We start from the raw sequence: 18,598 nt of genomic DNA, 5'->3' as shown, positions 1-18,598 counted from the left end.
GGCGGTGGTTTTCCGAGCTATCAGAATTTTCTTGTGGTTTTCTGAGAGCCAGCAGAATTTTCTTACTTGTTTTCCTTCCTTTTTTTTTTGCTTTTGATTTGGTTCTTGTTTGGTATCAATTTCATATTTTAGTTAACCATGCCCAATCTTGGGATTGTTGATGAGTATAAATACTGGTCTAAAAACCCCTAAAAACTTTAAACAATGCAAAACGTCGTTGTATTCCACTCTCCTTATATGTTGTTTTTTTTCTTCTTATAAAAGTCAAAACCAAAAAAACTTTAAGAAAAAAAAACCCTAAAAACAAAAGAAAGAAAGAAAAAAAGAGCACGAGTCTACCTTTTGTCTCCCAAGGACAAACCCATCTTCCCCGAGATACATTCTAGGGCTTCCATCCAATTCTTGATCTGCTCTCCACTAGAAACTCTTGCTAGTGCCCAAAATTTTTCACCAAACTCGCCTGTTTTCCTATTCACATCACTTGCCCTAACCTTGTAAAAAATAGGAATCACTTGGAGGCTCCCATTGTCGACACACTTCTTCATCTTCACCAGCTCATCCATGCACCAGCTTGACTCTGCATACCTGTGGATTTATCCCCATACAATCAATATGCCGTCCCAAATTTTGGGGTGGCCTAAAGCACAAAAAAATTATGCGGCCTCTTATATAAATACCAACAATAAAATAGTAACAATCAATCAATACGAAAAATGTATAAAGTCATCGAATGGTAAAAACTAAAACTATGTTGGACAAAAAAGGAGGATCGAAACTACGAGATGCTAACTCAAATTAAACTACTAAACCACATAACTATTACTCAGTGACATATGTCCTTAATGTTTTGTTTTATATTGTGTGGCCTAAAGCAGATGCTTTAGCTGCTTTATAGCAGGGACGGGCATCGAGCTTGCATGATAGCAAAACATTCCAACATGTTTTGAAATGAATGAGAAACATGAAAAGATCGGGTATCTTAACAATACCTGCTTGAAAAAATTGCGAGCGCGATCTTCGATGCTTCGATCCTTACAAAGAGGTTTGTCATGTCTTTTCCCCTCTGCTCATTTTTATCTACGAAGAACATGATCCCGTGTCTTTGAAAGGCGTCGAGGAGGTGACTGACGAACCCATAGCGTAACTGGTCTCCTCGAAAATTGAGAAAAACTGAAGGAGACAGGATTGCCATCGGGGGAAGGGGGCTGTGATTTAGTGTTTTGGCTGTTAAGGGTGGAGACAAGTTATACGCAAGCTGAGTTCAGGATAACTGATGAAATTTATACAAGCGTAACAACGAAGTTAAATGTTAGGGAAGGTAATGGCAAGATTTGTGGAGGAGACTTAGTGTAGAGACAAAGCCGGGGTTGACCCCATGGCCATGAAACATTTGAATGGGGCAAGCCCTTTATCAAAAAAAAAAAAAAAAAACATTTGAATGGGGCCAAAGATCAGAAGGTGTGGAGGAATGCGTGCAATGAAGGGATTACTTCTATTAAGAAGAATAAAACGTGGACTCTTGTCGATCTACCGGAAGGAAGCAAAGCAATTGGGTTGAAGTGGGTCTTCAAGGTAAAGCGTAATGCGGATGGTAGTGTTAACAAGTTTAAAGCAAGGTTAGTGGGTAAGGGATATGTGCAACGCCACAGTGTTGACTTCGATGAAGTATTCGCTCCAGTCGCAAGGTTGGAGACGGTACGAGTAATCATAGCTTTGGCTGCGTCTAGTGGCTGGGAGATACATCATCTCGACGTGAAAACCGCGTTTCTTCATGGTGAGTTAAAAGAAGAAGTATTCGTTTCACAACCAGAAGGATTCAAGATAAAAGGAAGCGAACACAAGGTATACAAACTGCATAAATCCCTCTACGGCTTGAAACAAGCCCCATGGGCATGGAACAGCAAGCTAAATCAGATCCTAAAAGAGCTTGGGTTCACACGTTGTTCCAAGGAGTCCTCGTTGTATCAGAGAAAGACAAAACATTCACTTCTCCTCGTTGCAGTCTATGTTGACGATTTGCTTGTCACAGGAACTGAGATTGACGACATACGAGTTTTTAAAGAAGAGATGGGAAGTAAGTTCGAGATGAGTGATCTCGGGAAACTTAACTACTACCTTGGCATTGAGGTTATCCAGACTAAAGTTGGATTGGTGCTGAAACAAGAGAGATATGCTATGAAAATACTTGAAGAAGCGGGAATGTCTGAGTGTAACGTTGTACATATTCCAATGGAGCCAGGGTTAAAGCTTTGTAAAGGCGCAGAGGAGTCAACGATAAACGAGAGAGAGTTTAGACGCAACATTGGCTGTCTTCGCGACTTGATCGATACTAGACCCGATCTTCCTCAGTGTGTTGGAGTATTAAGTCGTTACATGCATGATCCAAGAAGCTCGCATGGAGCTGCAATGAAACAAGTCCTTCGGTACTTGAAGGGAACGTGCTCTCTAGGGCTCTTCTATGGAAACAACGGTATGAAGGAACTAATAGGATACAGTGACAGTAGCTATAATGTGGATCCCGACGATGGCAAGAGCACAACAGGTCATATCTTTTACTTAAACTCTTGTCCTGTGACTTGGTGCTCTCAGAAGCAAGAAATTGTTGCTTTGTCCTCGTGTGAAGCCGAGTATATGGCCGCTACAGAGACAGCAAAACAAGCTTTGTGGCTGCAGGAGTTACTTGAAGAGATTACTGAAGATGGAGTCAGAAAAACAGTGATTCGTATTGATAACAAATCAGCAATCACACTTGCCAAGAATCCTGTGTTTCATGGACGTAGTAAGCACATACACACACGGTTCTACTTCATAAGAGAGTGTGTTGAAAAAGGCTTGGTGGTCGTTGAGCATGTGGCCGTGACAGAGCAGAAGGCTGATATACTAACCAAAGCACTTGGGAGAATCAAGTTTAAAGACATGAGAAGTCTCATTGGAGTTCAAGATGTGTCAAATGGTGAGTTCAAGCTTAAGGAGGAGAATGTTGACTTAAGCTTGAACTCACCATTTGACACATCTTAATGAGATTAGGATCATAAAGATTGAGAGTTATCTATAAGATATGTTTCTAATGAGTTTAGGAATTAAAAATGTTATATAAGGAAATGCTATGAAGCCAAGTTGCTTTGGTCTAGTGGTATAGGAGCTTCAGCTAGAGTGTCCGCCCCTGGGTTCGAGCCTTGGCCACTGTAGAATTTACATATGGGCTGCAGCATCCGAGACCAAAGACCGTTACACGGTGAACCACATGGTGACGCTCTGGCAGCATCCATACTCACTTCGGTCTATAGTCTGGACCATTTCGGTGGGGCCAGGATACTCGGTTAGCAAAAAAAAAAAAAGAGATACTATGATTGTGGCATAACTTATGAGTTTGAGTTTGAGATCTTAATAAAGTGAGTTCTCATTGGGATCATTGTCTTGGGTCATAAGTTTACGATTCAATAAGATAGTTATGAATATTTTTCTTACTACACCTTTTTGTAGCCAATCAGGCTGTGATACATTTATACAGTGGCTTTCGTCATTTTCTCTTAACTATAAATCGTCTACGTATGTGAATTTTAAATGACCAACATTTCAACAATAAACATAATCGCTTAAGTACTTAAATATTTCACTCTTTGAATAATTGTCCGTTCCGAAATTCATAAGTAAATAAAAAATGTTTTCGAAACCGTTGTATTCTTTGACTCAATTTGGCGGTGGTTTTCCGAGCTATCAGAATTTTCTTGTGGTTTTCTGAGAGCCAGCAGAATTTTCTTACTTGTTTTCCTTCCTTTTTTTTTTGCTTTTGATTTGGTTCTTGTTTGGTATCAATTTCATATTTTAGTTAACCATGCCCAATCTTGGGATTGTTGATGAGTATAAATACTGGTCTAAAAACCCCTAAAAACTTTAAACAATGCAAAACGTCGTTGTATTCCACTCTCCTTATATGTTGTTTTTTTTCTTCTTATAAAAGTCAAAACCAAAAAAACTTTAAGAAAAAAAAACCCTAAAAACAAAAGAAAGAAAGAAAAAAAGAGCACGAGTCTACCTTTTGTCTCCCAAGGACAAACCCATCTTCCCCGAGATACATTCTAGGGCTTCCATCCAATTCTTGATCTGCTCTCCACTAGAAACTCTTGCTAGTGCCCAAAATTTTTCACCAAACTCGCCTGTTTTCCTATTCACATCACTTGCCCTAACCTTGTAAAAAATAGGAATCACTTGGAGGCTCCCATTGTCGACACACTTCTTCATCTTCACCAGCTCATCCATGCACCAGCTTGACTCTGCATACCTGTGGATTTATCCCCATACAATCAATATGCCGTCCCAAATTTTGGGGTGGCCTAAAGCACAAAAAAATTATGCGGCCTCTTATATAAATACCAACAATAAAATAGTAACAATCAATCAATACGAAAAATGTATAAAGTCATCGAATGGTAAAAACTAAAACTATGTTGGACAAAAAAGGAGGATCGAAACTACGAGATGCTAACTCAAATTAAACTACTAAACCACATAACTATTACTCAGTGACATATGTCCTTAATGTTTTGTTTTATATTGTGTGGCCTAAAGCAGATGCTTTAGCTGCTTTATAGCAGGGACGGGCATCGAGCTTGCATGATAGCAAAACATTCCAACATGTTTTGAAATGAATGAGAAACATGAAAAGATCGGGTATCTTAACAATACCTGCTTGAAAAAATTGCGAGCGCGATCTTCGATGCTTCGATCCTTACAAAGAGGTTTGTCATGTCTTTTCCCCTCTGCTCATTTTTATCTACGAAGAACATGATCCCGTGTCTTTGAAAGGCGTCGAGGAGGTGACTGACGAACCCATAGCGTAACTGGTCTCCTCGAAAATTGAGAAAAACTGAAGGAGACAGGATTGCCATCGGGGGAAGGGGGCTGTGATTTAGTGTTTTGGCTGTTAAGGGTGGAGACAAGTTATACGCAAGCTGAGTTCAGGATAACTGATGAAATTTATACAAGCGTAACAACGAAGTTAAATGTTAGGGAAGGTAATGGCAAGATTTGTGGAGGAGACTTAGTGTAGAGACAAAGCCGGGGTTGACCCCATGGCCATGAAACATTTGAATGGGGCAAGCCCTTTATCAAAAAAAAAAAAAAAAAAACATTTGAATGGGGCCAAAACTTTGTGGAGCCCCCACGTCTAAAAAAGTAGATTTATGTATATTTATGTGTGTGTATATATAACATGTAGAATTTCCAGTGTGGAAAAAAATAATATATATACATATATATATATATCATGTAAACAAAAACAAATAACTGATAAAAACTAGTGTATGAAAATAAACAATTTTTTTTTTGAGAAAGGGCTTAATGAATAACAATGTATTAGTATTACTTTTTAGAATCTCTTACAATCTTAATGACAAAATTCTATTTAATTTTTTTTATCATAGAAAAAATATTAGTTAACGCTATTTGTAGAGACTATGATTGCTAGATTCTAGAAGAATGAGGTTACGTCTGGACAAAAAGAAGGTTTAAATCTGCGCGTGCTCATAATCTGACTATATGCGAAGGTTTAAATATGCACGAGCACATAATCTGACTATTTGCGCGTATTTGTCTGACTGTTGACGGTTAAGGACGTCTCCAAAATCATTGAATGCACTCTTAGAATTTTAAGTTTTCAAGTATATTCTTTCTAAATTAATTGTTACTAGGTGTTTTTCTGCACCATGTGCAGTGATAAATTTTTTAAAAGTTAAATTATATTTAAAATAAAATTTATTAATATTATATATTTTATTATTTTTACTAATATTTAATATAAAATTGATTATTTAATCATAAAATAAACAAAAAAAATTTTGTTTATTTTAAATTACATTTAATAATATAGATGTAATATATTTAAAATTCAAATCTTAGATAAAAAATTTATCTATTTATTTTGGTTAAATGTATTAAATCAACTTGTATAAAATTACTAAAAAATCATATAAAAATTGTATAGTTATTAAAAATTAGAACTAAATAATATTTATAAAATTTGTAGATATCTAAAAGAAACTAATGAAATTACGATTAACAATTTATTAATATTTTAAAAAAGATGTAGAAAATTTTGAAAATATTAGTAATAAAATTGTTTAATTATAAAAATACAATTAAATAATATATTTCGAAATTTATAATGCATATTTCAATATATTTATTTTAGTGATGGTTTATGAATTATTACCATATTTTAAGAAGTTTACCAAAAATATAAATCTACATTAAATGTAATGTATTATTTATTGTCATATTCTATAAAGTTTACCAAAAATATATGTCAGTAATAAATGTGATTGTCCATGTCATATTAACTATAAGCCATGTCATCAATTTTGTTAGTCATGTCATCATTGTTTTTGTAAAAATGATTGTAAAGATGACATATGGCAAAATCACTTCGCAAATATAGTGTAGGGGATTAGAAATACGATATACTAGAATCCAGATAAACATTTGTATATATATGTTTTGAGTATATTCTATAGTTGTCCTTATCTTGTAATTGGGTATATATAAACACCCCCACGTAGCAATGGAAAGCATGCTACAACACTCGACCTGTCAGAGGTTTGGGACGGACTGTAAGGACCTGATTGCAATGATAGAGCAGCCACAAGATTGGCCCAACATCTCAACTGAGCTGGAAATCATTCAAACTCTTCGGTTATGTTTTTCGGACTTCAAGATAAGCTACGTTCCAAGGACGCAGAACGAGATTGCGGATTCGTTAGCTAGGAATGCACGTTCTTTTCATAGATCCCTATGTTTTATTGGTTGTTCTATTCCGGTCTGGCTTCCCAGACCACCTCAAGTTTGAGTAATAGAATAGCCGTTTGCCGTTAAAAAAAAAAAAGATCAAGCTCTTCTCTAATTTTGACGTGGTATCAGAGCCACAAATACTTTGAATTTTTCAAATTTTTTAGAGTTTCATGAACTATCATGAGTATTACCAGTTCGGCTTCCGAACAATCTGTAACAGAGAAGTCGATGACCCCTCCTTATATATAAAACTATTATATAATTCATAAAAAGAAATTTTTTTTTGAATTAGAATACTATACCTGATAATGAAAATTGTTAAATAACTTATATATATACACTTACTTATAAGTTTTTAAAATTAATCCGAGTAATTATACACAAAATAACATAATTAATTAATGAATTTTACAATTCAGTCCATTAAATTATTTATAAAATATTAAAATAATAATAGCTATTTTAAATTTATATAATAAAACTTTTAAAGATTAAAAATTAGATCAATATATATATATATTTATTTAATAAAACTGAAATATGAATTTCTGTCTAATATTTGTAGAATGTAAAATATTGATTTGGATATGGAGTCCATGAAAGTTCTACGGTTTTCGAATGTGGTTTTTGCAACATACAGTTATCAACTGGTGAAGATAGTGTATATTTTTGGAATGAACGACTTTTACTTATCATGGATAATTTCTACGATGTAATTAAGGAGTTCCCTGAATTTACAATCAAACATATTCATAGTAAGAACAAAATAGCGGACTTGCTTTTACAAAGTGTTCGAAGTTTGTTTTCTGCTATAGCTTATGTTGATTCCGCCCATGATTTGGCTTGCTTAATCGATATGTGCTTAAATGCAGTTTATTTTTTGTTGGGAAAAAAGATTATAAGGTAGATCGGATTGCAATTAATGTTTTAATGATTGTAATTTTTTGCAGATGATTCAATGAAAATGCAAAATATTTATAATGTATAAGACATGGTAGATGAACATATTGAATCATTTTAGTATAATAACTTTAAATCAAAATTTAACTAATATGTAATAATATGATTTCGTTTAATGTTAATTTATATAAAAATTTAAAATCAATGTAAGGTGGTTAAATAAGCAAATTAAAATAATTATTGATATGTCATGTAAACAAATTTAATTATGATACATATAGAATTGACAAATAAATAATATACAAAGGTATATTTTTTATTAACTTTTATTAAATTACACATAAATAAACAATGTACAAAATTTTAAAAAGGAGTACACTATATAACTAACAATAAAATACATTAAAGAAACTAATGAAAAATTAGTTTTAATTTTAATCATAAATATATATATATATATTTAACCAACAACATTTTTTTTATTTTAATCATATATATATTAAAAAATAAAATAATCATAAGTAAATATTTTGGCTCTCTATTTCCAATATCTTTTACTTTCAATAAAACTAAATTAAATTTATAAAATAAATTTCTTAAAAAATAAGATAGTAATTTTTTTGATAATTTATATATACTAGGTGACTCACCCATGTTTATACGCTGGAATGAATATTTGCGGATAAAATAAATTACAATAATTTATTCGTATTTATTTTTGTTTATTTTTTATTTTGTATTATCTTAGTTAAAATCCATGTTAAAAAACTCGGTCAACTCGGCCGCCTAATCGGCGAGTATACGTGAAGGGGCACACTACCGTGGCGAATCACCCATAATCGGCCATAAAATTGGAGCCTTGAAGAAATCTTGTTTTTGTTTCATTTTTTTTTGCAGAAAATCGATGTACTTAGTTAGATCTATGTATATTAAGCAGGATTATGTGAGAAAATGACGAAAAACTGTGAAAAACTGAGAACAAAAATGGAGGCTCACGAATTTGCAGGTTAAACTTGCAGGGGAAAGGTAAGCGGTGACTTGGCGAATTACCATTTTGCCCTTCATTAAAAGAACAAAATAAAAATAAAGCCAAAAAGATGGATCAGGGGTTTGAACCCGAGTCTGCTCGAGCTATATACTCTCCTTAGCCATTTGAACCAACAGATTTCATTGTATTAATTATGGAAATATGTGTATATATACATAAAAGAGTGAAAAACTAATCCCCGGTTAATCATAGATTAATCCCCAATTTTTTGATAACTCGCTAGGCCCCTGTCAACCGCACGGATAGCGCCTAGCGAGTTTCCGAACATGGGTTAAAACTGATATTTATGAGTTAGTGAGTTGTGGTGTCTTAACATATTTGATTTTTCAAAATATTCAATTTTATGATTTTTGTTTCAAAGATTCTAATTTGGTTTTAATTTGGTGTAGTTAGTTTATTATAGTTTGTATGGTTATATTATTAGTAGTTTCATATTTTGTTTATTATTGGGGTTTGTGAATTTTTGAAAACCACAATTTTTTTTTTGTTTAAGGCCAATCTAAAATTGCATAATTTAAAATTAAACATTACATTAGAAATTATTAATTGAAGTGAAATTTAATCATTTTAATCAAAGTTGTACATCTAAAATATTCAAACATTATTTAAAACTATATAAACATAAATTCAATTATAACTACTTTATGTTGTAGAAAACTTCGTTACCTTCTTCTTCAATGATTAGAGTTTTCAGATCTGGTTTTTATTTAACTCTGAAAATGCTACGTATTATTGTACATGAGAAAAAAAAATTCTTGCCAAAAACATTTCAACTTTCGGTTGACCTTGATTCTTGTTTATGATCATGGTCAAGATAATACTAAATGGAAATTGTATGTGCCTCATTCTAAATAGAAATCTTCTTTTTTTTGGTAGAATAACAAACACTAGGTCTGGGCAATATATCCGAGAACCGAACAACCGATCGGTATCCGGTCCGATAAAAGCGGTTCGATTCGGTTTCGGATTTTATAAATAAACCATAGGTTCATGTTTCTGAGTTATAATGGGTGTCGGGTCGGATCGGGTAAAAACCCGACAACCAATTGTTAATCACCAATACCCGATACAAACTCAAACCTAACCCCTCTTTCTTTCAATTGCGAATCGAGAGAATATATACACCCAGATTCTCTTCGCAAATCTCAACCAAACTTTTCCAAAATCTCAACTTGCCTATATTCAATCCGAAATCCTTTCCATTACTCGAAAATCAAATATCCTCAATGATTCTATCGTCGATTCGAACTTGGAACCTTTATTCCAGCTCCTATATATGTCTCTGCGAATCCTTAGACTTGACAAGCCATTCCACCTCTTTACACAGAAAGTAATCAATCCGAGGTCCTTAGTTACATTCTAAATATTCGATTCATCATTCATGTATCTTTATTTTTCAATTTTAGATTTTAGGTAGATAATATTATTGGTGATTCGGGTTTAAGTCTTGTGATTTTTGTTCTTAATGTGAAAAGAATTTGACATGAAACTTGAATTGTCTTTTAGTTCTTAAACTTGTTTGTGTAATAAGTTCATTTGTGTGATGTTAGTTCTTCAGTTGTTCTTATGTTTTCTTCTTCTTACAGTGTGTAATAGGTCTCGTGCTCTCTCATTTACGTCTGTTTTGGCTTTTGAAAACCATACTAAACTAAGTTTGTTTACAGTGTGTAATAAGTCACTTGCGATCACAATTAGCAGTTTAGTAAACTTAGTTCTTCTTGATTATATATGTTTTGAAAACAGAGTGATGTTAGTTCTTCTATTATTTTCATATATTCCGATGCTAGTTTTGATTGATTTCATTCTTTTTTTCTTGCAGATGGCATCCTCATCATTCAATAACCAGCAACCTGATGTCGAAATGCAAGGTGAGGACCAAGAGTTCCAAGAGACAAACGTAACGTCTCAGGCGAACAAGGCGAAGAAGATGGTTGTGCCAAGGTCTACCGTGTGGGAGCATTTCACCAGAACCAAGGAGAATCGAAACAAGTGTATTTGTCATCATTGCGAGAAGATCTTTTCATGTGCATCCAAGTCCGGAACTTCTAACCTGAAGCAGCATCTGCAAATTTGCAGAGAACACAAAGCTTGGTTAACTAGTCAGAAGAAGAATCAACAACAGATTGGTAATGGAGGAAACCTGAAGGGATTCAAAGTGAGTGAAGCACTTTTCAAAGAAGCGCTTAACGAGCTGGTGGTCTTAGCAGAATTGTCACTTTCATTCATTGAAAGTACTGCTTTTAAACACTTCTACGACAAGGTACATTGCCGCCTTTTTAATATTTTAATGTCTTATTTTGCTCTTGAATTGACAAGGTTCAAACTTACTTACTCTTTTGATGTCTTATTTTGCAAGGTTAACCTTCCAAAACCCCACTCAAGAAAGACTTTGACAAGGAACATTGTCGAGATGTTTGTGAAAAAGAAAGCAGCCCTGAAGAACTTGCTTATCTCAAGCAAACAAAGAGTTTCACTTACCACTGATATTTGGGTATCTCAAGTGACAGATACATTGTTTTTTTTTTAATTAAAAATTGTCGATACAAGCTTGAATCTTTTATTCAACTAATGACCTACACGGTTTGCATGTCTCGCAGGTGCAAGTTATATGGTTATCACTGCACATTTCATTGACGATCAGTGGCAGCTGAAGAAGTTAATCATTGGCTTCAAATATGTCATGGATCACAAAGGTCAGACAATCTCGAACGTTCTTTTAGAGTGTTTAGCTGACTGGGGAATTGAGAGGGTATTTTGCATAACGGTAGATATTGCAACCGCCAATACTTCTGCCCTTAAGAGATTCCATGAGGTCTTTAGATCCATTGCCCCTGATGCTTTAGTCTTAGATGGGAATTTCTTACACATGAGGTGTGCGGCTCATATCATTAACTTGATTGCTAAGGAAGGTTTAAGTGATTTAAGTGATAATGTGTTAGCTATCAGGAATGCTGTTCAGTATGTTAGGTCCTCAACCACTAGGTTAAACGCCTTTGATCAGAGAGTCACAACTGGTAAGATGACTCGTGGTAGCTTGCCCCTAGATGTAAAGACTAGGTGGAATTCAACTTTCCTTATGCTATCTAGAGCATTACAGTTTAAGGCAGCATTTGATAGAATGGAAGCAGAAGATAGGCTGTACAATGACTACTTTCTAGAGGTAGATAATGGGGCTAAGCGGTGTGGACCACCTGCTTCTTGGGACTGGAAAGCTGTTGAAAAGCTTATTAGGTTCTTGGTCATATTTTACAATAGCACCTTGGTTGTGTCGGCCTCATCTAAGGTCAATGCATTCAAATGCTATGGTGAGATCGTGACAATTGAGAGAAACCTCACTGGTTTAGTTAGCAGCTTAGACCCTGAGTTGAAGTTGAAAGCATCAGAAATGTTGAAGAAGTTTTTAAAGTATTGGGGTGGTGTCAAGGGTGTCAACAAAATGTTGATCTTAGCAACCATCTTTGACCCTACACTGAAGATGCATTTCGCAAAGCTCTGTTTTGAGAAGTTGTATGGGAAAGATAGCTTGGAGGCTAAGGAGATGACAAAAACGGTGACTGATCTTCTCACATCCATGTTTAAGGAGTACAACCTGCGTTTCAAAGGAGCTTCTGGACAAGCATCGCAACCAACTGAAGCTTCAGCCGTCTCTGGTCCAGACTCTCAAGAACAAGCAGTGGAAAGAATGGAACTGGTGGTTGAGGATTTCGGCTATGAAAGGATGGATGCTGTGTACAAGGAACTTGTTGCTGAAAGAGGTGAAGATACTAGGGATGAGCTTGAAGTTTACTTGAAGGAAGCGGTTGAGATTCCAAAGCTCTTACTGGGAACCGAGTTTGACATACTGTCGTGGTGGAGAGTTCACAAAACGAAGTATCCGGTCCTTGCAGAAATGGCGAGAGATCTCCTGGCTATGCAGATTTCATCAGTGGCATCAGAAAGTGCTTTCAGCACAAGTGGAAGGATATTAGAACCTCATAGAAGCTGCTTAACTCACTACATGATCGAGGTTATTATGTGTACTGAGCAATGGCTTCATGCTGACATCAAGCTGAAGGAAACCATCATCACAAATGAGCAAATCCTAGCTGATGTGGAAGAGCTTGATAAGCTTGAGAAAGGTATGAATTCGTTTGCCTTTCTTATGTGTTCGTTTGACTTTGTATGCTGGTCATTTAATTGATTTTTTTTTTGCCTTTTTATCAGAGTTTGAAGCTCACAATCTTGATGATTGAAGTCTGGTTTCTGAAGGTTGAAGGATGGAGTTTGAAGTTTGAAAGAGTTTATTTTATTTCACTGAATCTTGTTGCTTTTTGTTTGGTTTTCAGTTGGATAATGGTGAACTTTGTTTTGTTTTTCATTTCAATAATTGTGATCTTTGTATCACTTCTACTCTAATAAAGTTTTAAAGTTGCGTTCACTTTTGTGTCACATGTGTTATGACTTATGAGTTTGATTGTGTTTCTTTATGTGTCTGACGTTTGCATGCAAGTTTTGTTTCGAGGCTGAGTATGTGTCTGACTCGAGATGAAAACGAATGGGATGATTGTAATTGTTGACCATGCAGAGCAAGAGTACCAACTACTAAGTGTTTATCACTACGAAACAATTAAAATATAGTGTTTTCATAACCGAAACCCGATTAAGAACCAATATCCGAATGCATTACGGGTTTGTTGCAACTTTGTGGTGTTACAATACCCGAACCAAACCCGACTATAAACCGAACCGAGATCGACCCGAATTCTTTAAAAATCCGAATGGTGTTGTTTTTTCTACAACCGAACACCCGTAACCCGATTGAACCCGAACTGACACCCGCTTGGTCCTTCGATTGCCCAGGCCTAACAAACACCATACGTATTAATACATTTTAACTGACCCTATTACATGTTATAAATAAGAAAAATTCTATATATATTTATATGAATCGTATTGCCTTTTCGATAATTAGGTGATTTGGAAACCAATATATAACAAAAACAAAGTTAAATAAAAGATATTAATAATGACATTTTAATAATAAACTTAATTTATTAACGATATCATTGTAATTAATCATTATAAGGATTAACATGATAATGATGCATATGAAACTGGTTTCTCAAAAATTATTATTATATATATATATATATATTTGTTTAACCATTATATATATAAAGAGCCGGAGATCTAGACCAAGTTTAATGAATCATTTGTCTTGGCATTTTTGAAGATTTTCTTACATAAGCGAAAGCCTTCTAATTATGCATTTTTTTTATTATAAAGTTCTTAAGAAAAGTTTATAGCCTCCAAATTCCCAGATCCCTCTTAGAATATCGATTCATGTTCAAGTTCCAAATGCCATTGAGGAAGCCAAGAATTTGGGATGAACTTATAAGTCACCAGCTGGAAGCGGCGGTTTGGGTACAAAAGATATAGGCGTGTCAAGGCATTGGCTTCCTGCTATGCTTCGGACAGATGAACTGTATACACTCTAAATAGTTTCAAAAAGTATTTCAAATTACAAAAAAAAAATTCAAAAAATAAATTAAAAAAATTTCAAAAACTTTTTTCTTTGGAAAAACGTTCGAATTTAAAAACATATAATTTGAAACTATAAATAATTTTTTTTACTTTTTTTTTATTTGTTTGTATTTATATATCTAGGATATCAAGTTTTTTTACCTATTAAATGAAATATTTTACTCATTTTTCTCCTTAGAGTCTATCTTTGTGATAAAAACTTAAAAATTGTCTATGTAGGAGAATTTCCATTTTCTTTTTGTAATTCGAAATACTTTTTGAAACTATTTTTCAAAATTTTAATTTCAAATTTTTTATTTTTATTTTTTATTTTATAAAATTTTAAAATTTAATCTCAAATCTCCTCTCCTTAACTTTTAACCCTAAGATTTGGATTAGTTAACCCTAAAAATATAAGTGTATATTTATCTATTTAACGAAATATTTTGATCATTTTGATTCTTAGAGTCTTTTTTTTAGCAACGATCCTTAGAATATATATTTGTGACAAGAGTCTTTTTTAGTGATATCTTAAGGTATTGAGTTAAGAGCTTAAATTTAACATACGAGCTGTTTCCTAATGGTGAGTTCCTCATCAGTATTTTGATACATCAATTTCATTCTTAAGGTATTATCTTGAAAAGTAAGAGAATAAACTTTTCAAATAAACATGTGTATTAATCTTGGGTATGATTAATAACTAATAGTCAAAGTTAGATAATAATAGGGAAATTGCACGCTTGGCTACACAAAAAAACCCAAATTAGCTAACTAACAAAAATCCCTTTCTTCTCTCTCTTCCATCCTCTTCATATCTCTCTCTACTCTCATTCTATAAATCTAATTTTAGTTTTTTTTTTTGGCTATTTCACAAATTCTCCCATAATAATAAGAGATCATAATAAAAATGAGCTTATAAAAATGATTATCCAAGTAGTGGATTGTGGCTGGTAGTGGTGGTATATGGGCGAGTCTTATAACAATAGAGTAGAGGCAATGAATTCGTGAGAGTTGGGCCACAAAATGCGTAATATAAAAAGTAGACAACAATATTGAATAATGTGGTTTTATTCCCACTGAAGTCGTATGTATTTTGTTTTAGTTAAGATCTATTCAATTATTGGAACATAAGAGGAAATTTAGAGATTGCAATTGTACTCCCAGTGAATTGGTCAAATTAAACCAGCCACAACACAACCAGTATGAATAGCAAAGAAAGTAAACATTTTAGCAAAGAATGAAAAATAAATAAAAACGAAAAAAAAATTTAAATTTAAAAAACGCCCAAGAAAAAATATACTGTATTATAATAAATAGAAAAAAAGTCTTTCTAAAATGTAGGACCGAGGGATTATAAGTTTGGTAATAAAACATTGTCACTGATGTGAGTTTATAAAATCCCATTTTGTCTGTCTCCATCCTTTTGAAATGTAACTGCAAGAAAGAAGAAAGAAGTAGACAGACAATACAAACGAAATCGTGAGTTTTATTTTGCTTCTTTATTTATTTTTTTGGATAATTTCATTCATAAGTTTTTTTTTTTGTCAAACATTCATAAGTCTTAACATGTGATTTTGAAGAGTTTGCGCAGGTTAGCATCGACTTCGGTTTGACGGAAAGACCAGATCGAGACTCTTAAAAGACCGAAGACTGTCTGTCTGATCTGGGTTTTGATCTCTCTTCCATCTCCTTGTTCTAATCACTCGCTGAATCTCCTAGTTGGTGTCTTCAAAGGTACTTTCTTTATTTTTCTTTTTTTAACAATCTAATGAGGTTTGGAGCTAATTTGGATTTTTGTAGCTTATCCCAAGTCTTAAAAACGTTGACTTGCTTGAATCTAAATATAGTATGTTGGTTTGTGTGTTTTTTCTCTTACCATACTTGGCCAATTTTCTTACGATCTAATTGGCGTGTTAACTTGCTCAATACTCTGTGCTTGCTTTGTAGTTTTAAAGAACGTAGAAGCTTTCAATGGATATGTCTCTACTTACTTTGCCTTCGGTTTATCCTTTTTGATCTGAAACTGACACTTAACATCTTCTCTGAAGGACTTGACCATTTGGGGCACTTGAGTTCATTATTAGTAGTTTCATCCCACTGGAGATTGGCACACCAAATTTCATGTGAAGGGAGTTCTTAATACAAGCATTTAGGAGATAAGTGACCAGGTTCACTCTCAATACTCCTTTACTTTCTTTTTCATGATTAGGGATGGAATAGAGATTCAGAAAAAATATTGAGTTATTGTTTTCATTTTCGATATCTTTCAAAGGTGCCACCTTTATTAAATGGATGTCTGTATTGATCTGGTAGGTCCTCCTCATTGGCAATGAAATCTTACGAACACGATGGAGTGGACTTGGAAGATGGGAAGACACGAGATAAACCAACTCTGAGAAAGATACCTAACCAGGCTTTGTTATCCGGTTTAGCTTATTGCGTTTCATCATGCAGCATGATACTAGTTAACAAGTTTGTTCTTTCCAGCTACAACTTCAATGCTGGGATCTTCTTAATGTTATACCAGGTATATGTATTGTTCATGCAATTTCCTTAGCAGACTCTGTACTGGTTAAACTTTTTAATAGTCTTACATGCCTCTGTGATGTTGCAGAACTTTGTCTCAGTGATCATTGTTATGGCTTTGAGCTTAATGGGTCTGATAACAACTGAACCATTGACCTTGAGATTGATTAAGGTCTGGTTCCCCGTGAACGTGATATTTGTTGGGATGCTTATCACAAGCATGTTTAGGTAGGAATATGTTTAAATCATGTCATGTTTAAACAACATGTGAAGGTGGATTTGATTTAATTTGATTGTTTCGTTTATACTTTTGCTTTTGACAGTTTGAAATACATCAACGTAGCAATGGTCACGGTCCTGAAGAATGTCACTAATGTAATAACAGCAGTTGGTGAGATGTATCTATTCAACAAGCATCATGACAACAAAGTGTGGCTTGCTCTCTTCTTAATGGTACGCTTGTCCATTTTCTTATAGTGTTCCAAACAAGCATCATTGTTATAATGATAATCATTTGTTTGGTTTAGTCTAATGGTAGATTCTTCCCTTCTTTGATGCAGATCATTTCTGCAGTATCTGGAGGGATAACAGATCTATCTTTCAATGCTGTTGGCTATGCCTGGCAAATTGCTAATTGCTTCTTAACTGCATCTTACTCTGTAAGTAAACATTTGTTTTTGTGCATGCTACTATAACAACACCTACTAGAATTATTTGAAACCATAAACAAACAAATATGAAAAGCAGGCACATTAAACATGTTTTTTTTTTTGTGTAAAGCCTAAAATCATGAACCTCATTTTGAAGATGCTCATGAGATGCAATACTATATTTTATTTTCTCATATTATGTTTAATTTTCTTTTCAGCTGACACTGAGAAAGACAATGGATACGGCCAAGCAAGTTACTCAATCTGGAAACTTGAACGAGTTCTCCATGGTCTTGCTTAATAACACACTTTCATTACCGCTTGGCCTTATTCTTTCTTTTGCTTTCAACGAGATGGATTATCTTTTCAACACGTGAGTTCACTTCCTGACATCTTTCCTGTCAAATGGAAACCAAAGTGATTTGCCTATTATGTTATGTGCAGGCCACTTCTTCGATTGCCAAGTTTCTGGATGGTCATGACACTCAGTGGACTTCTTGGTCTTGCTATTAGCTTCACTTCAATGTGGTTTCTTCATCAAACCGGAGCTACAACATACAGGTAAGATATTAGACATTAAAATACAATTTCAAACTCTCTACTTGCTTAGTTGCTTTTCATCTTGTGTGTTTATGTAATTTCACAGCTTGGTGGGATCACTAAACAAGATACCGTTGTCTATTGCTGGGATCGTTCTTTTCCATGTACCGACCAGTTTGCAGAACTCAGCAAGCATACTCTTTGGTAAGCACTCTCTCTGTTCGATTGTCAAGTATCTCTCGTTCGGTGCATTAACCTGAGAGAGGCTTGTTTGGTGTACAGGTCTTGTGGCTGGAGTTGTGTTTGCCAGAGCTAAAATGAGGGAGAAGTCCTAGAAACAGTTTATCGTTTCCAACACTGTTTCTTACAGCAATTAGTATTGGACATGCTTTAAAAGATTAAGTTCCCCCAATTCAATTGTTTGTTGAGTAGAATTGGGTTTACAACCTCACAATTATAGTGAGAATGTGTTAAAGGTACTTGCCATACTATGACTAGTGACAAGACTTGTAGTAAAGTATTTAACTGAGTGTATTTTGATTCTTGGGTGGTAACTGGTAAAAGAGGAGCTGGGTCATATGTTTCTGGTTTTGACCTTATCTGCCACATCCATTTTGACGACATCTATTGTTTATGTGTCTTTTTG

General features: G+C 34.2%; 3 protein-coding genes across 3 annotated transcripts; 1 reads left to right on the top strand and 2 right to left on the bottom strand.

The window, feature by feature from the left end:
- Positions 1–220: 220 nt before the first annotated feature.
- LOC117128244 (protein PHLOEM PROTEIN 2-LIKE A8-like) lies at positions 221–4,949 on the bottom strand. Its single transcript, XM_033280277.1, has 2 exons — positions 4,687–4,949; positions 221–4,282 (listed from the first exon to the last, which is right to left on the bottom strand). Exons 1-2 carry the CDS (start codon positions 4,887–4,889, stop codon positions 4,033–4,035), a joined length of 453 nt encoding a protein of 150 aa, XP_033136168.1. The 5' UTR covers positions 4,890–4,949; the 3' UTR covers positions 221–4,032.
- Positions 336–1,192, bottom strand: LOC117127690 (protein PHLOEM PROTEIN 2-LIKE A8-like). The gene is made up of 2 exons (XM_033278301.1): positions 990–1,192; positions 336–585 (listed from the first exon to the last, which is right to left on the bottom strand). The coding sequence occupies exons 1-2, from the start codon at positions 1,190–1,192 to the stop codon at positions 336–338; spliced, it is 453 nt and encodes a 150-aa protein (XP_033134192.1).
- Positions 4,950–15,615: 10,666 nt separating the features above from the next.
- Positions 15,616–18,551, top strand: LOC103838657 (GDP-mannose transporter GONST1). Its single transcript, XM_009115103.3, has 11 exons — positions 15,616–15,715; positions 15,817–15,970; positions 16,285–16,404; positions 16,550–16,763; positions 16,851–16,990; positions 17,086–17,215; positions 17,323–17,421; positions 17,631–17,785; positions 17,857–17,973; positions 18,059–18,156; positions 18,235–18,551. The coding sequence occupies exons 4-11, from the start codon at positions 16,566–16,568 to the stop codon at positions 18,285–18,287; spliced, it is 990 nt and encodes a 329-aa protein (XP_009113351.1). The 5' UTR covers positions 15,616–15,715; positions 15,817–15,970; positions 16,285–16,404; positions 16,550–16,565; the 3' UTR covers positions 18,288–18,551.
- Positions 18,552–18,598: the final 47 nt, after the last annotated feature.

This window comes from Brassica rapa, chromosome A09 (genome assembly GCF_000309985.2).
Source record: "Brassica rapa cultivar Chiifu-401-42 chromosome A09, CAAS_Brap_v3.01, whole genome shotgun sequence".
Lineage (NCBI taxonomy): Eukaryota > Viridiplantae > Streptophyta > Magnoliopsida > Brassicales > Brassicaceae > Brassica > Brassica rapa.
Note: the sequence above shows the minus strand (reverse complement) of the source record. Positions and strands in the feature narration are given on the sequence as shown.